The 16874-nt window shown below is 43.4% G+C and overlaps 1 protein-coding gene across 1 annotated transcript in view; it reads left to right on the top strand.

Annotated features, from left to right (window-relative positions):
- The window catches only part of LOC124804730 (UDP-glucosyltransferase 2-like), a 197289-nt gene extending 180763 nt beyond the window's left edge, over nucleotides 1–16526 (top strand). The window contains exons 6-7 of the mRNA XM_047265024.1: nucleotides 3271–3490; nucleotides 14809–16526. Of these exons, the coding sequence (XP_047120980.1) occupies nucleotides 3271–3490; nucleotides 14809–15091 (503 nt within the window). The 3' untranslated portion in view covers nucleotides 15092–16526. The remainder of the gene's footprint in view (nucleotides 1–3270; nucleotides 3491–14808) is intronic.
- The last annotated feature ends 348 nt before the right edge of the window (nucleotides 16527–16874 follow it).

Here is a 16874-nt window from a genome sequence, read left to right as displayed (position 1 = left end):
TTTAATTGATGAAAGCAGAAAAATAAAAATGCAGTAAATGAAGCAGGCAAAAAGGAATACAAACGTCTCAAAAATGATATCGACAGGAAGTGCAAAATGGCTAAGCAGGGATGGCTAGAGGACAAATGTAAGGATGTAGAGGCTTATATCAGTAGGGGTAAGATAGATACTGCCTACAGGGAAATTAAAGAGACCTTTGGAGAAAAGAAAACCACTTGTGTGAATATCAAGAGCTCAGTTCTAAGCAAAGAAGGGAAAGCAGAAAGGTGGAAGGAGTATGTAGAGGGTCTATACAAGGGCGATGTACTTGAGGACAATATTATGGAAATGGAAGAGGATGTAGATGAAGATGAAAAGGGAGATATGATACTGCGTGAAGAGTTTGACAGAGCACTGAAAGACCTGAGTCGAAACAAGGCCCTGGGAGTAGACAACATTCCATTAGAACTACTGACGGCCTTGGGAGAGCCAGTCCTGACAAACTCTACCATCTGGTGAACAATATGTATGAGACAGACGAAATACCCTCAGACTTCAAGAAGAATATAATAATTCTAATCCCAAAGAAATCAGGTGTTGACAGATGTGAAAATTACCGAACTATCAGTTTAATATTCTTTACAGACGAATGGAAAAACTAGTAGAAGCCGACCTCCGAGAAGATCAGTTTGGATTTCGTAGAAATATCGGTACACGTGAGGCAGTACTGACCCTACGACCTATCTTCGACGCTAGATTAAGAAAAGGCAAAACTACCTTTCTAGCATTTGTAGACTTAGAGAAAGCTTTTGACAATGTTGACTGGAATACTTTCTTTCAAATTGTGAAGGTGGCAGGGGTAAAATACAGGGAGCGAAAGGCTATTTACAATTGTACAGAAACCTGATGGCAATTATAAGGGTCGAGGGAGATGAAAGGGAAGCAGTGGTTGGGAAGGGAGTGAGACAGGGTTGTAGCCTCTCCCCAATGTTGTTAGATCTGTATATTGAGCAAGCAGTGAAGGAAACAAAAGAAAAATTTGGAGTAGGTATCAAAATCCATGTAGAAGAAATAAAAACTTTGAGGATCGCTGATGAGATTGTAATTCTGTCTTAGACAGCAAAGGACTTGGAAGAGCAGTTGAACGGAATGGATAGTGTCTTGAAAGGAGGATATAAAATGAACATCAAGAAAAGCAAAACGAGGATAATGGAATGTAGTCGAATTAAATCGGGTGATGCTGAGGGAATTAGATTAGGAAATGAAACACTTAAAGTAGTAATGGAGTTTTACTATTTGCGGAGCAAAATAACTGACGATGGTAGAAGTAGAGATGATATAAAATGTAGACTGGCAGTGTCAATGAAAGCGTTTCTGAAGAAGAGAAATTTGTTAACATCGTGTATAGATTTAAGTGTGAGGAAGTCGTTTCTAAAAGTATTTGTATCGAGTGTAGCCATGTATGGAAGTGAAAAATGGACGATAAATAGTTTGGACAAGAAGAGAATAGAAGCTTCCGAAATGTGGTGCTACAGAAGAATTCTGAAGATTAGATGGGTAGATCACATAACTAATGAGGAGGTATTGAATAGGATTGGGGAGAAGAGGAGTTTGTGGCACAACTTGACTAGAAGAAGGGATCGGTTGGTAGGACATGTTCTGAAGCATCAAGGGATCACCAATTTAGTATTGGAGGGCAGCGTGGAGGGTAAAAATCGTAGAGGGAGACCAAGAGATGAATACACTAAGCAGATTCAGATGGATGTAGGTTGCAGTACGTACTGGGAGATGAAGAAGTTTGCACAGGATAGCGTAGCGTGGAGAGCTGCATCAAACCAGTCTCAGGACTGAAGACCACAACAACAACAACAACAACAACAAGGGGGAAAGTGAAACGGACACGGCTACGTAAAATGAGGAATAGCGGGTTGGAGCATTTTCTTAGTACGTATTGTATTTGGAAATAGTGACAACGAAAGATCCATTGTATTATGCCAAACGATGAACTATTATTTTCAATGTGGTATTGTGTCTTTTACTCTAATGATCTGTAAACCCCTCTACTGTTTACGGCCAAATTGTATGTTTCACGTGGATACCCATGTAAAATAAAGACGCTTGCAATTTCTTACGTACGGTCGTGCCGTCTCCAGTCCCTTTGCTCGTTTGCTACACTGGAACCCATTTTCCTCTCCCTCGTATTTCCCCTCCTCCTCACAGGAGTGTCGTCCATGTGCACGAAGTGTGGCAGTATAGCACAGAGTTTAAAAAATACGACTTGCGCAGTATAACAGAATGTAAAATCATGTATGTCTGTAATTTCTTTACGTGTAATATGTTATGTAAATATAGCCTTTGACTGTGAGTTTAGCAACTAAGAGATTGCTATCTTTGGTCATGTGGGAAGGAGGTGGATCTTTGGAAGAGGTGGTTGGCGGTCTTTTGATCGGGAGTGTGGATTGGAGGAGGTGGTGATACAGATGTGGTGGAAAACAATGTCTTATATTAGTGTAGAAGTGTTAAATGTGAATAAATAAATTAAATAGTGATGTGCAAAACTAATGTAACGCTTGCTCTCTAAAAATCAAAATACATCGTCGCCCTACAAACCAGTTAGTCTCATCCAAACGCAAAGAAAACATCGGGGACCTCGCAGTGGAATCACCTCTACACTTGACGAAGACGACTACGCAGCCATCGATATAAGAGTTAAGTACCAGGCTGGTCGTACTTGTTAACGACTTCTGACTATAAATTTGTATCTCCTGTAGTTTCTGAAGTCATCGTGTGGACAAAGGAGTTGGACAACTTATAGACTGCGGAAATTTTAGGAAGAGGTCTGTTAAAACAGGTTTCAGCGAAATAACGTTGAGAAGCCAGTAGCTAGTATTAAAGGGCGGTCATTGTTTACTGACAGGTATGGAACTTTCCGCGGACGCAGCACGAGCAACAGTCACGGCCGTGCTCTCCGGGCAGAAACCTCCCACGCACCAGGGGAGGACCGCCCGGCCTGTGCCCTCTGCATTCGCCACCTGCTCTCTATTTTCAGTCTTCCGATTGTCGTGGCTCCAACACCCAGCTGTTGTGCTACTCGCAGCAAGATTCCTTCACGGTCGCTCGCTTGTCGACACCGGTGCTTTTGTCAGCAGCTTCTTCGATGTTCTGACTCCCATCCTGCTGCAGCGAGCAATCACCTCCACCTGTGGCGCCGCATGCCGAGTGGGGAGGGACTCGCTCCGTGCTACGAAATCACGACGAGTGCCCTTAAGTTGGCGTGCATTACTGTTTCAGCGCACCGCAACGTGAAGCTGTTCGTGATGCAGGGCGGGCTGCAGAGCCTGAACGAGGCGGCGCTGCGAGCCATCCCGCTGGTCGGCATCCCCTTCTTCTCGGACCAGGAGCACAACTGCGGCAAGATCGTGTCCGCCGGCATCGGCGTGCGCCTGCGCCACCGACACATCACCAAGGAGGCCGTGCTGCGCGCCGTGCGGACCGTACTCGAGGACCGCGCGTGAGCTCCCCGCCCTCTCTCCATTCCCCTCAGCAAAGCGCACACGTATCTCGTATCGACCTCACAGTAACTGCATGCTCTCGCGTCCGTCGGCCGTCGTAATTTAATATATTATTTATTGGTAACGTTGATTGTTGCCGACTTACGTAATGGCCCTTAATCAAAATTATATTTCCTCCAATTTTGATTTACAATTAAATGTTTTTGTGAAGTTCTCTTTTTTTTAACGATACTAAACTAGAGTGGAAATTATTTTTTACGTTAATGAACATTAGACTCACTGAATCTTAAAGCATGAACATACAGGGTATTACAAAAAGGTACGACCAAACTTCCAGGAAACATTCCTCACACACAAAGAAAGAAAATATGTTATGTGGACATGTGTCCGGAAACTCTTACTTTCCATGTTAGAGCTCATTTTATAAGTTCTCTTCAAATCACATTAAACATGGAATGGAAGCACACAGCAACAGAACGTACCAGCGTGACTTCAAACACTTTCTTACAGGAAATGTTCAAAATGTCCTCCGTTAGTGAGGATACATGCATCCACCCTCCGTCGCATGGAATCCCTGATGCGCTGATGCAGCCCTGGAGAATGGCGTATTGTATCACAGCACTCCACAATACGAGCACGAAGAGTCTCTACATTTGGTACCGGGGTTGGGTAGACAAGAGCTTTCAAATGCCCCCATAAATGAAAGTAAAGAGGGTTAGTTCAGGAGAGCGTGGAGGCCATGGAATTGGTCCGCCTCTACCAATCCATCGGTCACCGAATCTGTTGTTGAGAAGCGTACGAACACTTCGACTGAAATGTGCAGGAGCTCCATCGTGCATGAACCACATGTTGTGTCGTACTTGTAAAGGCACATGTTCTAGCAGCACAGGTAGAGTATCCCGTATGAAATCATGATAACGTGCTCCATTGAGCGTAGGTGGAAGAACATGGGGCCCAATCAAGACATCACCAACAATGCCTGCCCAAGCGGTCACAGAAAACCTGTGTTGATTACGTGACTGCACAACTGCGTGCGGAATCTTGTCAGCCCACACATGTTGATTGTGAAAACTTTCAATTTGATCACGTTGGAATGAAGCCTCATCCGCAAAGAGAACATTTGCACCGAAATGAGGGTTGACACATTGTTGGATGAACCATTCGCAGAAGTGTACCAGTGGAGGCCAATCAGCTGCTGATAGTGCCTGCACACGCTGTGCCTGGTACGGAAACAACTGGTTCTCCCTAGCACTCTCCAAACAGTGACGTGGTCAACGTTACCTTGTACAGCAGCAACTTCTCTGACGCTGACATTAGGGTTATCGTCAACTGCACGAAGAATTGCCTCGTCCATTGCAGTTGTCCTCGTCGTTCTAGGTCTTCCCCAGTCGCGAGTCGTAGGCTGGAATGTTCCGTGCTCCCTAAGACGGCGATCAATTGCTTCGAACGTCTTCCTGTCGGGACACCTTTGTTCTGGAAATCTGTCTCGATACAAACGTACCGCGCCACGGCTATTGCCCCGTGCTAATCCATACATCAAATGGGCATCTGCCAACTCCGCATTTGTAAACATTGTATTGACTGTAAAACCACGTTCGTGATGATGCTACGTACTGATGTGCTTGATGCTAGTACTATAGAGCAATGAGTCGCATGTCAACACAAGCACCGAAGTCAACATTACCTTCCTTCAATTGGGCCAACTGGCGGTGAATCGAGGAAGTACAGTACATACTGACGAAACTAAAATGAGCTCTAACATGGAAATTAAGCGTTTCCGGACACATGTCCACATAAAATCTTTTCTTTATTTGTGTGTGAGGAATGTTTCCTCAAGGTTTGGGCGTACCTTTTTGTAACACCCTGTATAAGTTGAACAATGGAATAAACTTTTCATATTAATTTCCTCGGCTAGTCAGTTCACTTTAAAGCAAAAAATATTTAGTTATTAATTAGAATTGCGGCCTACACACGCGCGAGCGTATTTCTTCTTACCTCCGTTAACCATTGCATTGTAGTCGGAGTCCTGGCTCTGGCTCTCGGCTGTGGTACTGAAAATGAGAATCTTAAAGCTACGTATTTTCTGCAACGTCGGGCGGCTGTGGGGAAAAATGCATATTATGTCAATAGCGGGCGAGTTTTTCGCGTCCGCTAATTTTATATGTTAATATCGGCACGTATTGGCGTCGTTGGCTGCATCGACCGGCTGCATTGACCGCTGCTATTGTTGCAATGTAAATTACTCGAATGCAGGTTAATTGAAGGAAAGCGGACATGAAATCGGGATCACCTCTTACAAATTACAAGTGGACAATAATATAAAATCAATATATTATCTGTTTAATTAGTACAAATATGCTTACATTTGCCAGCGCTCGCAAGATGTCCGTCTACACGCAATCAAGGCAAGAGAAGAAGTGAAGACGACTAAAAAATTAACAAAAGAGCGTATCTTGTCGTCTCTTTAGATCATTTTGTTATACTTCTTTGCCCTCGAAACTTACAAAGAGAAATTGTTATAATACGGATACATGAGAAAAATGTATATTATTCAATTTTTACATGTCTCCTCTTTATAAATACTGTTTTTAAGTCTTTTCTTATTATTTCACTGGGGACGCTATAATACGTACTCAATTCTCGATAGCTTGGCCCATACTTTCCATTCTTTCTCCACATTACGACATTTTCTCTGAGATGCTCTTCCACTGCCAAGCCAAGTAGACAGAGCTTCGTGTAAACTGCAGTACTCTCGATAGTTTCAGTTTTAGTTTCAAGTGTTCTCAGAAAATGTTGCATTACTTGACAGTCTGAAGTGACGAAAGGTTGACTGAGTAAATGTAATCAGCTAAAAGCCGCAATAAGAGTATCCTGTACAAACTAAAAGCTAAAACATACTACTGCAATTTCAATAACATTTCTATTTCTTTACAAAGCGAACCAGAAAGTGACAGCTAGAACGCAACCGGTTTTTTTTATTAATTTTTGTTTTTAAATATTTCTAACAGAACATACTTACAAATTTCACGAAATACGTAACGGAACTTCACTATTATTTTCCAAAGCCATTATCTCCTTCAGTGACCTTCAACGTGTTTGGTAGTTTGCGTTTTGTGTTGTGTCCAGAGCCAAAAATACGTCATTATCTACTTCTGTTCTAAGCAGTGTGCGATTTGCAGGGGGGGGGGGGGATGGGGGGATTTCCCCCCCTCTGCATCAGACCACCACCCCCCCCCCTCTGGTTTTAGTTTAAGCATCCCAACCTCGGATGTTTATTTCCCATGCACTGGAGTAAAACTTTACATATAGTTTAAATTTGTGGAGCTGAACACTGAAAGTTTTTAGTAAGTCTTACTATTAATATGTTTCAGTTTTCTAACATCAGAATAAGTACAGCTTTTCACAAATGTGCCTCTACTTTTTGAATTCCTCTCGTATAGCTGTCTGTAGATTATTTTGTAAATAAGCTTTACCTATAATGTACCTTTAAAGATATAACAAGGGATGGCTTTTCTGATAGTGCATACGCGCGAATAGTGAGTTTCGGCATTAACATATATTTATAAATAGCTGTTTAACCATGCATAACGCCACGGTCCAAGATAAAAATGTGTATTTAATGAAAGAAACATAATACACTCCTGGAAATTGAAATAAGAACACCGTGAATTCATTGTCCCAGGAAGGGGAAACTTTATTGACACATTCCTGGGGTCAGATACTTCACATGATCACACTGACAGAACCACAGGCACATAGACACAGGCAACAGAGCATGCACAATGTCGGCACTAGTACAGTGTATATCCACCTTTCGCAGCAATGCAGGCTGCTATTCTCCCATGGAGACGATCGTAGAGATGCTGGATGTAGTCCTGTGGAACGGCTTGCCATGCCATTTCCACCTGGCGCCTCAGTTGAACCAGCGTTCGTGCTGGACGTGCAGACCGCGTGAGACGACGCTTCATCCAGTCCCAAACATGCTCAATGGGGGACAGATCCGGAGATCTTGCTGGCCAGGGTAGTTGACTTACACCTTCTAGAGCACGTTGGGTGGCACGGGATACATGCGGACGTGCATTGTCCTGTTGGAACAGCAAGTTCCCTTGCCGGTCTAGGAATGGTAGAACGATGGGTTCGATGACGGTTTGGATGTACCGTGCACTATTCAGTGTCCCCTCGACGATCACCAGTGGTGTACGGCCAGTGTAGGAGATTGCTCCCCACACCATGATGCCGGGTGTTGGCCCTGTGTGCCTCAGTCGTATGCAGTCCTGATTGTGGCGCTCACGTGCACGGCGCCAAACACGCATACGACCATCATTGGCACCAAGGCAGAAGCGACTCTCATCGCTGAAGACGACACGTCTCCATTCGTCCCTCCATTCACGCCTGTCGCGACACCACTGGAGGCGGGCTGCACGATGTTGGGGCGTGAGCGGAAGACGGCCTAACGGTGTGCGGGACCGTAGCCCAGCTTCATGGAGACGGTTGCGAATGGTCCTCGCCGATACCCCAGGAGCAACAGTGTCCCTAATTTGCTGGGAAGTGGCGGTGCGGTTCCCTACGGCACTGCGTAGGATCCTACGGTCTTGGCGTGCATCCGTGCGTCGCTGCGGTCCGGTTCCAGGTCGACGGGCACGTGCACCTTCCGCCGACCACTGGCGACAACATCGATGTACTGTGGAGACCTCACGCCCCACGTGTTGAGCAATTCGGCGGTACGTCCACCCGGGCTCCCGCATGCCCACTATACGCCCTCGCTCAAAGTCCGTCAGCTGCACATACGGTTCACGTCCACGCTGTCGCGGCATGCTACCAGTGTTAAAGACTGCGATGGTGCTCCGTATGCCACGGCAAACTGGCTGACACTGATGGCGGCGGTGCACAAATGCTGCGCAGCTAGCGCCATTCGACGGCCAACACCGCGGTTCCTGGTGTGTCCGCTGTGCCGTGCGTGTGATCATTGCTTGTACAGCCCTCTCGCAGTGTCCGGAGCAGGTATGGTGGGTCTGACACACCGGTGTCAATGTGTTCTTTTTTCCATTTCCAGGAGTGTATAACCTTCTGTTATACATCATTACAAAGAGTATTTAAAAAGGTTTTTTTTCACTCAAAAACCAGTTCAGAGATGTTCAATATGCCCCCTCCAGACACTCGAGCAATATCAACCCGATACTCCAACTCGTTCCACACTCTCTGTAGCATATCAGGCGTAACAGTTTGGATAGCTGCTGTTATTTCTCGTTTCAAATCATCAATGATGGCTGGGAGAGGTGGCCGAAACACCATGTCCTTAACATACCCCCATAAGAAAAAATCGCAGGGGGTAAGATCAGGGCTTCTTTGAGGCCAGTGATGAAGTGCTCTATCACGGGCTGCCTGGCGGCCGATCCATCGCCTCGGGTAGTTGACGTTCAGGTAGTTACGGACAGATAAGTGCCAATGTGGTGGCGCTCCATCCTCTCTCCTAGCTCTGCGAGTCGATTTTTCTGGGCTGCGAACAAATGCTTGCTGGATGCGTGCTACATTTTTATCACTCGTTCTCGGCCGTCCAAAACTTTTCCCTTTGCACAAACACCCATTCTCTGTAAACTGTTTATACCAACGTTTAATACACCACCTATAAGGAGGTTTAACACCATACTTCGTTCGAAATGCACGCTGAACAACTGTCGTCGATTCACTTCTGCTGTACTCAATAACACAAAAAACTTTCTGTTGAGAGGTCGCCATCTTAGCATCAACTGACGCTGATGCCTAGTCAACAGCGCTCAAGCGAACAAATGTACAACTAAATGAAACTTTATAGCTCCCTTAATTCGCCGACAGATAGTGCTTAGCTCTGCCTTTTGTCGTTGCAGAGTTTTAAATTTCTAAAGTTGTGGTATTCTTTTTGAATCACCCTGTATAATTCTACTAACCCCCTAAGACATCCCCCCCACTGGTAAAAGCAAAAATCGCACCCTGGTTCTAAGGATGTGCGTGCAACTGAAAGCACAAAAAATGGCCAGCGGAAATCGCAGCCGGAGTTTGCGGTACACCGCTGACGTGAATGAAATGCAGCATACCATATTTTTGTGTTTACCTTGCGAACATGCACACGAGAAAATACTACATCAAAAATTACAGAATCTGCCCTTGTCAGTACTCCAGATCGATTCCGAGAAGGCACAAAATCTTTTATCGAAATACGAAATGATGCTTTTATGTATACACAAAGTGCGTTTTAACTGAAAAGATTTAGCGTATAACTTTCCACTCGGTCATTTCCAGACCAGCATCCCTTACCTAATTACATTTACTCCTCTCCATCAACGCCGAAAGTTTGCAACATCATCACGGAATCAACCCCCCCCCCCCCTCCCCTACGTTCGAAAACGGTCACTGTTTAAAGTCCCCTTAGAAAAATTAATGAATTACTGTGCTGATAAACCTCTACGTTATTTGATTTTCAAACAGCTGAGCAAAACTGAACGTGCTCAGACATTACTCTCTTTACTTATTCTGATCAACACTAAACTGACACACAATATTTTTAGCGCAACCCAATCAGACTTTCAAAAATCCCTTCAAAAGAATGGCCCTGGCTAACAATAACCTATACCTTTCATGAATCGCTTGCCTCACAAAAATCTTCGTCACTCTGACTACTGCAATATAGCGAGCGCCACTACTGCCAGCTAAATAAAAGATTCTAACTACTGAAGGAACTAACTACTGACAGGCATAGTCAGCAAATGAAAGATTGTGATAGAGAACAAACAATGTACTTACCTTAATAATTTTCAAAAGTCATAATGTATATATCAGTTCATGATATCCAGTATTACAAATTTACTCTTTCTGATGGACACACGTCCAGATCGTCCGCTCTCAAAATTCTGCCATCTCTCTCCCCACATCCGCCACTGCTGGCGGCTCACCTCCTACTGCGCAACGCTACGCGCTGTTCACATCCAACCGCCCAACACTACAATAGCAAATATTGCAACAATGCCGACCACCCTCAGACTGCACACAGCACAGTCAGTGATTTTCATACAGAGCGCTATGTGGCATTACCAACATAAAAACCTTAACACCCTACTTACAACTGTACCTGAGTAAACAGCGTGCTGGCTTTATACGTGAATGTGACTCCAGTTATGTGCATCTAATTTCCCACAGAAGATGCGACGGAGATTATCTATATCTACATGACTGCTCTGCAATTCTTACTCAAGTGTCTGGCAGAGGGTTATTCGAAGCAGCTTCGGACTCTTTCTCCAACAGCGCTTGGAAAAAAATGAACCCTTAAATCTTGCTGAATGACCTCTGATTTCTCTTATTTTATTAAGATGGTCATTTCTTCCTTCGATGGTTGTCGACAGTAAAATATTTTCACTTTCAGAGGAGAAAGCTGGTGTCTGAAACTTCGTGAAAAGATCTCGCCGCAACGAACACACTTTCGTTTTAATGACTGCCATCCAAAGTCTCTTATCATATCCGTGACACTTCCTCCCCATTCTGCGATGCTACAGAACGAGTTACCCTTCTTGAACTTTTTCGACGCCCTCCATCGACCATATCTGGTAAAGTTGCCATGCAGCACAGCAACACTCTAGCAAAGGACCCACAAGCATGGTGGAGTACACTTGTTTGCATCATCTTAGTGCTCTGCCAGTAAAACGTAGTCTTTGGATTGCTCTCCCAACAACAGTAGCTATGTAATCTCCAACTTAAGTTATTCATAACTGTAATTGCTAGGCATTTAGTCAAACTGACAGCCTTTAAATTTTTGTGATTTATCGTGTAATCTAAATTTAACCGATTCCTTTTTGTACTAATGTAGATGACGTCACGCTTATTGAGAGAGAATTATCACTTATCAAACCATTTACACATCATGCGTAAGTACGTTTACAATTGGTTTTGATCTTCTGATGACTTTACTAAGCGATAAATGACAGCATCATCTGCAAACAGTCCCAGTTGAGTGTTCAGATCATCACCTATATCATTTATGTAATTAGGAACAGTAGGTGGCCTATAACACTTCCTTGGGGAATGCCGGATACCATTTCTGTTTTATTTTATGACTATCAGTCGATTATTACGTACTGTGACGTTTCTGAGAGGAAATCATGGATCCTGTGGCAAAACTGAAGCAGTATTCCATAGACACACAGTTTGATTAGAAGTCTCTCGTGAGGAACGATGTCAAAATCCTTCTGGAAATTCAGAGATGTGGAATCAATTTGCTGTCGATACCACTCATTGCTTCGTTTGAATAAAGAGATAGTTGTGTTTCTCAAGAATGAATATTTTTTTGAATCCGTGTTGACTGTGTGTCAACGTCTGGTGGAGAATGACCTCCCTGGAGTAGAAAAATTAGATTTTCTACCTCCAGTTGACGTAATACGTCAGAATTATTCACACAGTTTCACTAACATTACCACGTAATAGGCTGACTGTCTGTCACGGCCAGTTATGTCAAGAAATGTCGTTCTATTATGTAATACCCAATGGCGGTACACGAGGAGGCCAAATATTTATACCACATCGCTTTTCGGTTATTCATTATAGACTAAACAAAGAAGTGTCACAAATAGTTGAAAGTGGAAAGATGTACCGAAATATTCAAATTACTGAATGCTAGGTTGGCGCCAACTGCGATTTTTAGTGTTTGTGCTCGGTCTGTCATGATGATCATTTCGATTTATGGAGTGTGGGAGTGTGTCAAAACACTTAGGATTTAAGATTTATTGACTTTTTTCGAAGGGACAAGAGTAACTCCGTTTATCGAGAAATTTAATTTATCGAGGTACGAATAAGCAATAGATTGCTGTATAGATGAGATAAAAATGACATAAATGAATTACTTTAATTAAGTGGATGCATTGGACGTGGTAGCGTTTCGGTATTATCAAGTGAGAAACAATACAGAGAAAAAATTCGCACAGGATGAAAGATTTTGTTTGTTTTTATACTGCAGCTGGAGCAATAACTCTCTGTTCCAAATGAACTATACAGATTTCATATGAACTGATGTTTCGTCCACCAAAACATCGTGTGGCATTTCATACTGAACCCATGCACTGACAACTGTTGGCTTATCTCAGGATTTAAAAACGAACATTACTGGTCGCTGAAGCACTAAGAATCCCTGGTCCCCGTTCTCCAAGTGCCACATGAAATTTAAATATAAATAACACATATTGCCAGTCAGTTTCACAAGACTGAGCAATAATACATCCTAGTAAATACACTGCCTGACGAAAGAAGTAATCACTTCAATGGTTGAGAGGATATATGATGTTTTTTCAGTGATTAAAAACTCGAATGATATTAACAAAAAAAAAAAAAAATTGGTTCAAATGGCTCTGAGCACTATGGGACTCAACTTCTGAGGTCATCAGTCCCGTAGAACTTAGAACTACTTAAACCTAAGGACATCACACACATCCATGCCCGAGGCAGGATTCGAACCTGCGACCATAGCGGTCGCGCGGTTCCAAACTGTAGCGCCTAGAACCGCTCGGCCACCACGGCCGGCGACATTAACAAAGAACTTTACTGTGTGGGTCCGCTTATCGGTATGACGTTGCACATTTCTATCCTGGATGCCTGCCCAGATCTGGTAGGGAAGGACGTGATAAGGCCACTGTATCCCTTTCTGAATTAGATGGCCCGGAAGTGTTGCAGCTGATCCTCAATATCCTGCATATTGGCATTGGGGCGAAAGTCCTAGGCAGTTCCACTGATGTTAGATCAGGAAAACATTCAGGGTGTTGCTGACTACGTGAATACCTTGAGAACACAGTCAATTTATAGTGTGATGTGCCATGTGAGGTTGAGCATTGTCCCCTTGAAAAGTGGCACCATTCCATGGTCGCATGAGAGGAACACGCGAGGACACGGGATGTGTGTGTTGTACCGTAGTGCCGTCAGAGTTGCCTCGATCTCTGTCAGCCGTAAGCTGATGGCTCCCTATAGCGTCACACCAAACCACTGGCTCAGTGGAAGTTCTCCCCAGGACGCAAGCAAATGCGCCATCGACGGTCATCCAGTTTAGTGCAGAACTGAACACAGTGCAATGGCACCGATCAGCAGTCCATGCTTCCCAATCATGCCACGACTCCAAATGCAGCCGTTTATGTTGGGTTCACAGCACGTAAGCGTGGGAAGGTAATTACTTAATCCGATTGCTGCTAGTCTCGGAGTAATGGTACGTGATGATACATTATTGCAGGGAGTCCGTAACCTGTTCTCAGGTGGCAGGTGCACATGAGTTTCGTACAAAATATAGAGGCTTCCCTTGTGGCGACCTCTGAGTCCTTCACAGTGACCAGTCAGCATCTAACGCTGTTTGTGGCCATTATAATCCTATCTGTCATGGTAACTGTGGTGTGTATACTGTGAGACCTTCGGTACACACACCATCAGATTATTTGACTTGTCGCTCTAACGAAGTAGGCGAGTGTCAGCAATATGTCTCGTGGTCTTATCGTGGCGTGTTAATCTCCTGCTGTTAGGTCAGACGATAGAAACGCCACTTGCACGCTTAGAGTAGCAGACTGATGGTGACCAACTTTAAACAGAACTTGATTAATTTTCACACACATTTTATTAAAATAATAAAAAGCGTAGACATTACGTAACTTGATTCTGGATTCTGTTTACAATTGACAATCTGAAGTTCCTTTGGTCTTGGTACGTTAATCTTATTCTCACATATCTCTGATACTTGACAAAGTGTCTATACATTTCTCTTCATGGCTATGTACAGGAATACGATAATCTGATTAGGTGCAGACTGAAACATGACCATAGACTGATACAGACAAATGTAGACTGGTACAGACTGTTGTAGACAAATGCAGAGTGACTCATCGGAGGTCTGTACACTCGTTATAATACCTCGCGCATTCAGGTATCACTGCGCGAGTGTGATCTGTGAGGAGAAATGGTTCTATGTTAGCAGCAATCTCATTGGCTGCGTTACATATTAATACACGATTCGGCGGAAGCAGAATTTGGTCCGTCTCTAAGGCAGCGCCGTCTCTAAGGCAGAATTTGGTCCGTCTCGTAGTGCTGAGACAGACGTGCGCTGCGCCTGCGCTGTTGTGCTTGGCGGTGCGCGGTCTAGTGGGAAAGTTGTGTACGCGCTGACTACACGGAATTATGTACACAACAGTAACAACATTAAACACGAACAGCACTGATGAACTCAGATGTGTTAACATTTAATGAAAAGATAAAGTGATGTGATAATATAGCAGCAGATGTACCGTGAGCATGCGAGATAAATTGTTGCTGGTCTTCCCTTCCGTAGGTACTCCGAGAACATGAAGCAGTACTCGAAGCTGTTCCGCGAGCACTGGGAGACATCCCTGGACAAGGCGGTGTGGTGGTTGGAGTACATGATCCGCCATAAGGGAGCGCCGCACCTGCGCAGCGCCGCCCTGGACCTCCACTGGTGGCAGCTGCTGCTGTTGGACGTCATCGGCTTCGTCCTGCTCGTGGCCGTAGTTGCAGTCACTGTCGTGTGCTTTGTCCTGCGGTGGACAGTCGCCCTCATATTCAGGTCAAAACGAGATAAAGTGAAGACGCAGTGAGTAAAAGATGCGGACTCGTTTCTAGGTCACTGTGTGTCGGTGTGATATCTGTAACACAACGACTTTGTGTTTTGAAACTCTTGGCCCTAGTTTACACTATTGTGAGTGGTACTGTTTACCGAACTGGTCATGTTTAATTCACGTTTCCACATTGTCTGAATCAATGCTGTTGCGAGCTAGTATTCATTTTATGGTAATAATTAATACTGAAATTTATCGTATTAATATTTTTAGTTACTACTCTGTTGACAAAGAAAGGTACCAGACATCAATTTCTTTAGGTAAATGTTTGGATCGTTTTGGCAGACTGTAGTGGGTGCCCCCTTCAATGCACAAATATCCTCCATCAGAGATTGGCAAGAGATGTTTTGTGGTCCACAGTTTGTAAATATTCGTGTCTAGACGTGAATTATCTCTCTCAGTGATAGCAAGAGTCCTGTAATGTAAGACTCGTTGCTCTGAGTGTAAGTTTCATATTTTCATCCTACAAAAGTAATGTCCAATGTTGCCAAGAAGTATGGCTCTTCAGCTTTAGCCAGTTGTAACTTCCACACATGATGAGCTGTGTACCTCAGAGGTACAGATGTGGACCCTATCGTGATTACATAGACATTGTTATGATTAGATTTTAAATATGCAAAGGATGCTGTTTTCTCTAGGCTCACATCAATTTTAAAATCACAAAGATTTTACAGTTGACACATGCACATCATTGACATAATGCATACAATATGTAAGTAACTTTACATATCAACTGCAATATGTACAGGATGTTCTTATGTTGCTGACATCAATGTGCATACATTCATTTGTTTGTCCTCTGTATCAAATGTCACTGGAGTATATGCTTGAATGTTGGTCTCGCAATTAAATATTTTTACATGCAGCTTATAGTGTACAGCAAGATGTCTTTTCACTTGTAAGAGACTTCACTGCACATCAGTTTCAAAATAATAGTATTTCTTGCATTCTGTACACTGGTATTGCAGCTGACTGATGTGTCAGATATTACTTGAATTATAACTCTGTAAGAAATGGTACTACATGGTATGCTCAATTGCTAGTTCTTGCATTTGTTTGTCTGTTCCCTTTCAGTTTCACTTCTAGGCTACCATCGTGGGTGTAAAATTGTCGTCCTGAGATGTACCTGTTTATTGCAGTATGCTATGATTTGTTTGTATTGACCTGCTATCCTTTAGATTTGAATATACTTCCTGACAAAGGTGTTATTACTTGTAAATTAAAAGATGGAAATATTTGTAGTGTGTAATGAGTTCCTACTGCCTAGTCAAAAGATGCATTGAAAGGTACGGCAGTATTGTGATTTGTAGGTTTAAAATGCTCTTAACAATGTAAAACTTTTAAGCTGTGATATCTTTTTCATAATAAGTACTGTAAATTAGCAAATGTGAAATAAAATTCGTGGTTATTATTATTTATTTATTTTGATTTCTAATGATTCCATATACAGGGTGAACTTTAATAAAATCAAGTGTCTGCTCTGACGGATTTCTGAGTGGAAATGGAGGATGCCCACTTGAGTGAATCTATTTTCTGTCAATGTTTTAGAAGATTCTTAATTTAGAAGACATTTATTTTTTGTCGGAAATCATTTGTCAGCTCATACATATGGTAGTAAAACAGACGTGCAGTATTGGCCATAGTATAAAAGCAGGTGCGGTGTAATGTGCCGCTTGTAATTTTTTTATCAGAGAAGCAGTAACGGGAGTGCGAGTCAGTCAGGAGAGGTCAGTGGGTTCAAATATGGACTAGGTGTTGGAGT

This window comes from Schistocerca piceifrons, chromosome 7, assembly GCF_021461385.2.
Source record: "Schistocerca piceifrons isolate TAMUIC-IGC-003096 chromosome 7, iqSchPice1.1, whole genome shotgun sequence".
Taxonomy (NCBI): Eukaryota; Metazoa; Arthropoda; class Insecta; order Orthoptera; family Acrididae; genus Schistocerca; species Schistocerca piceifrons.
Note: the sequence above shows the minus strand (reverse complement) of the source record. Positions and strands in the feature narration are given on the sequence as shown.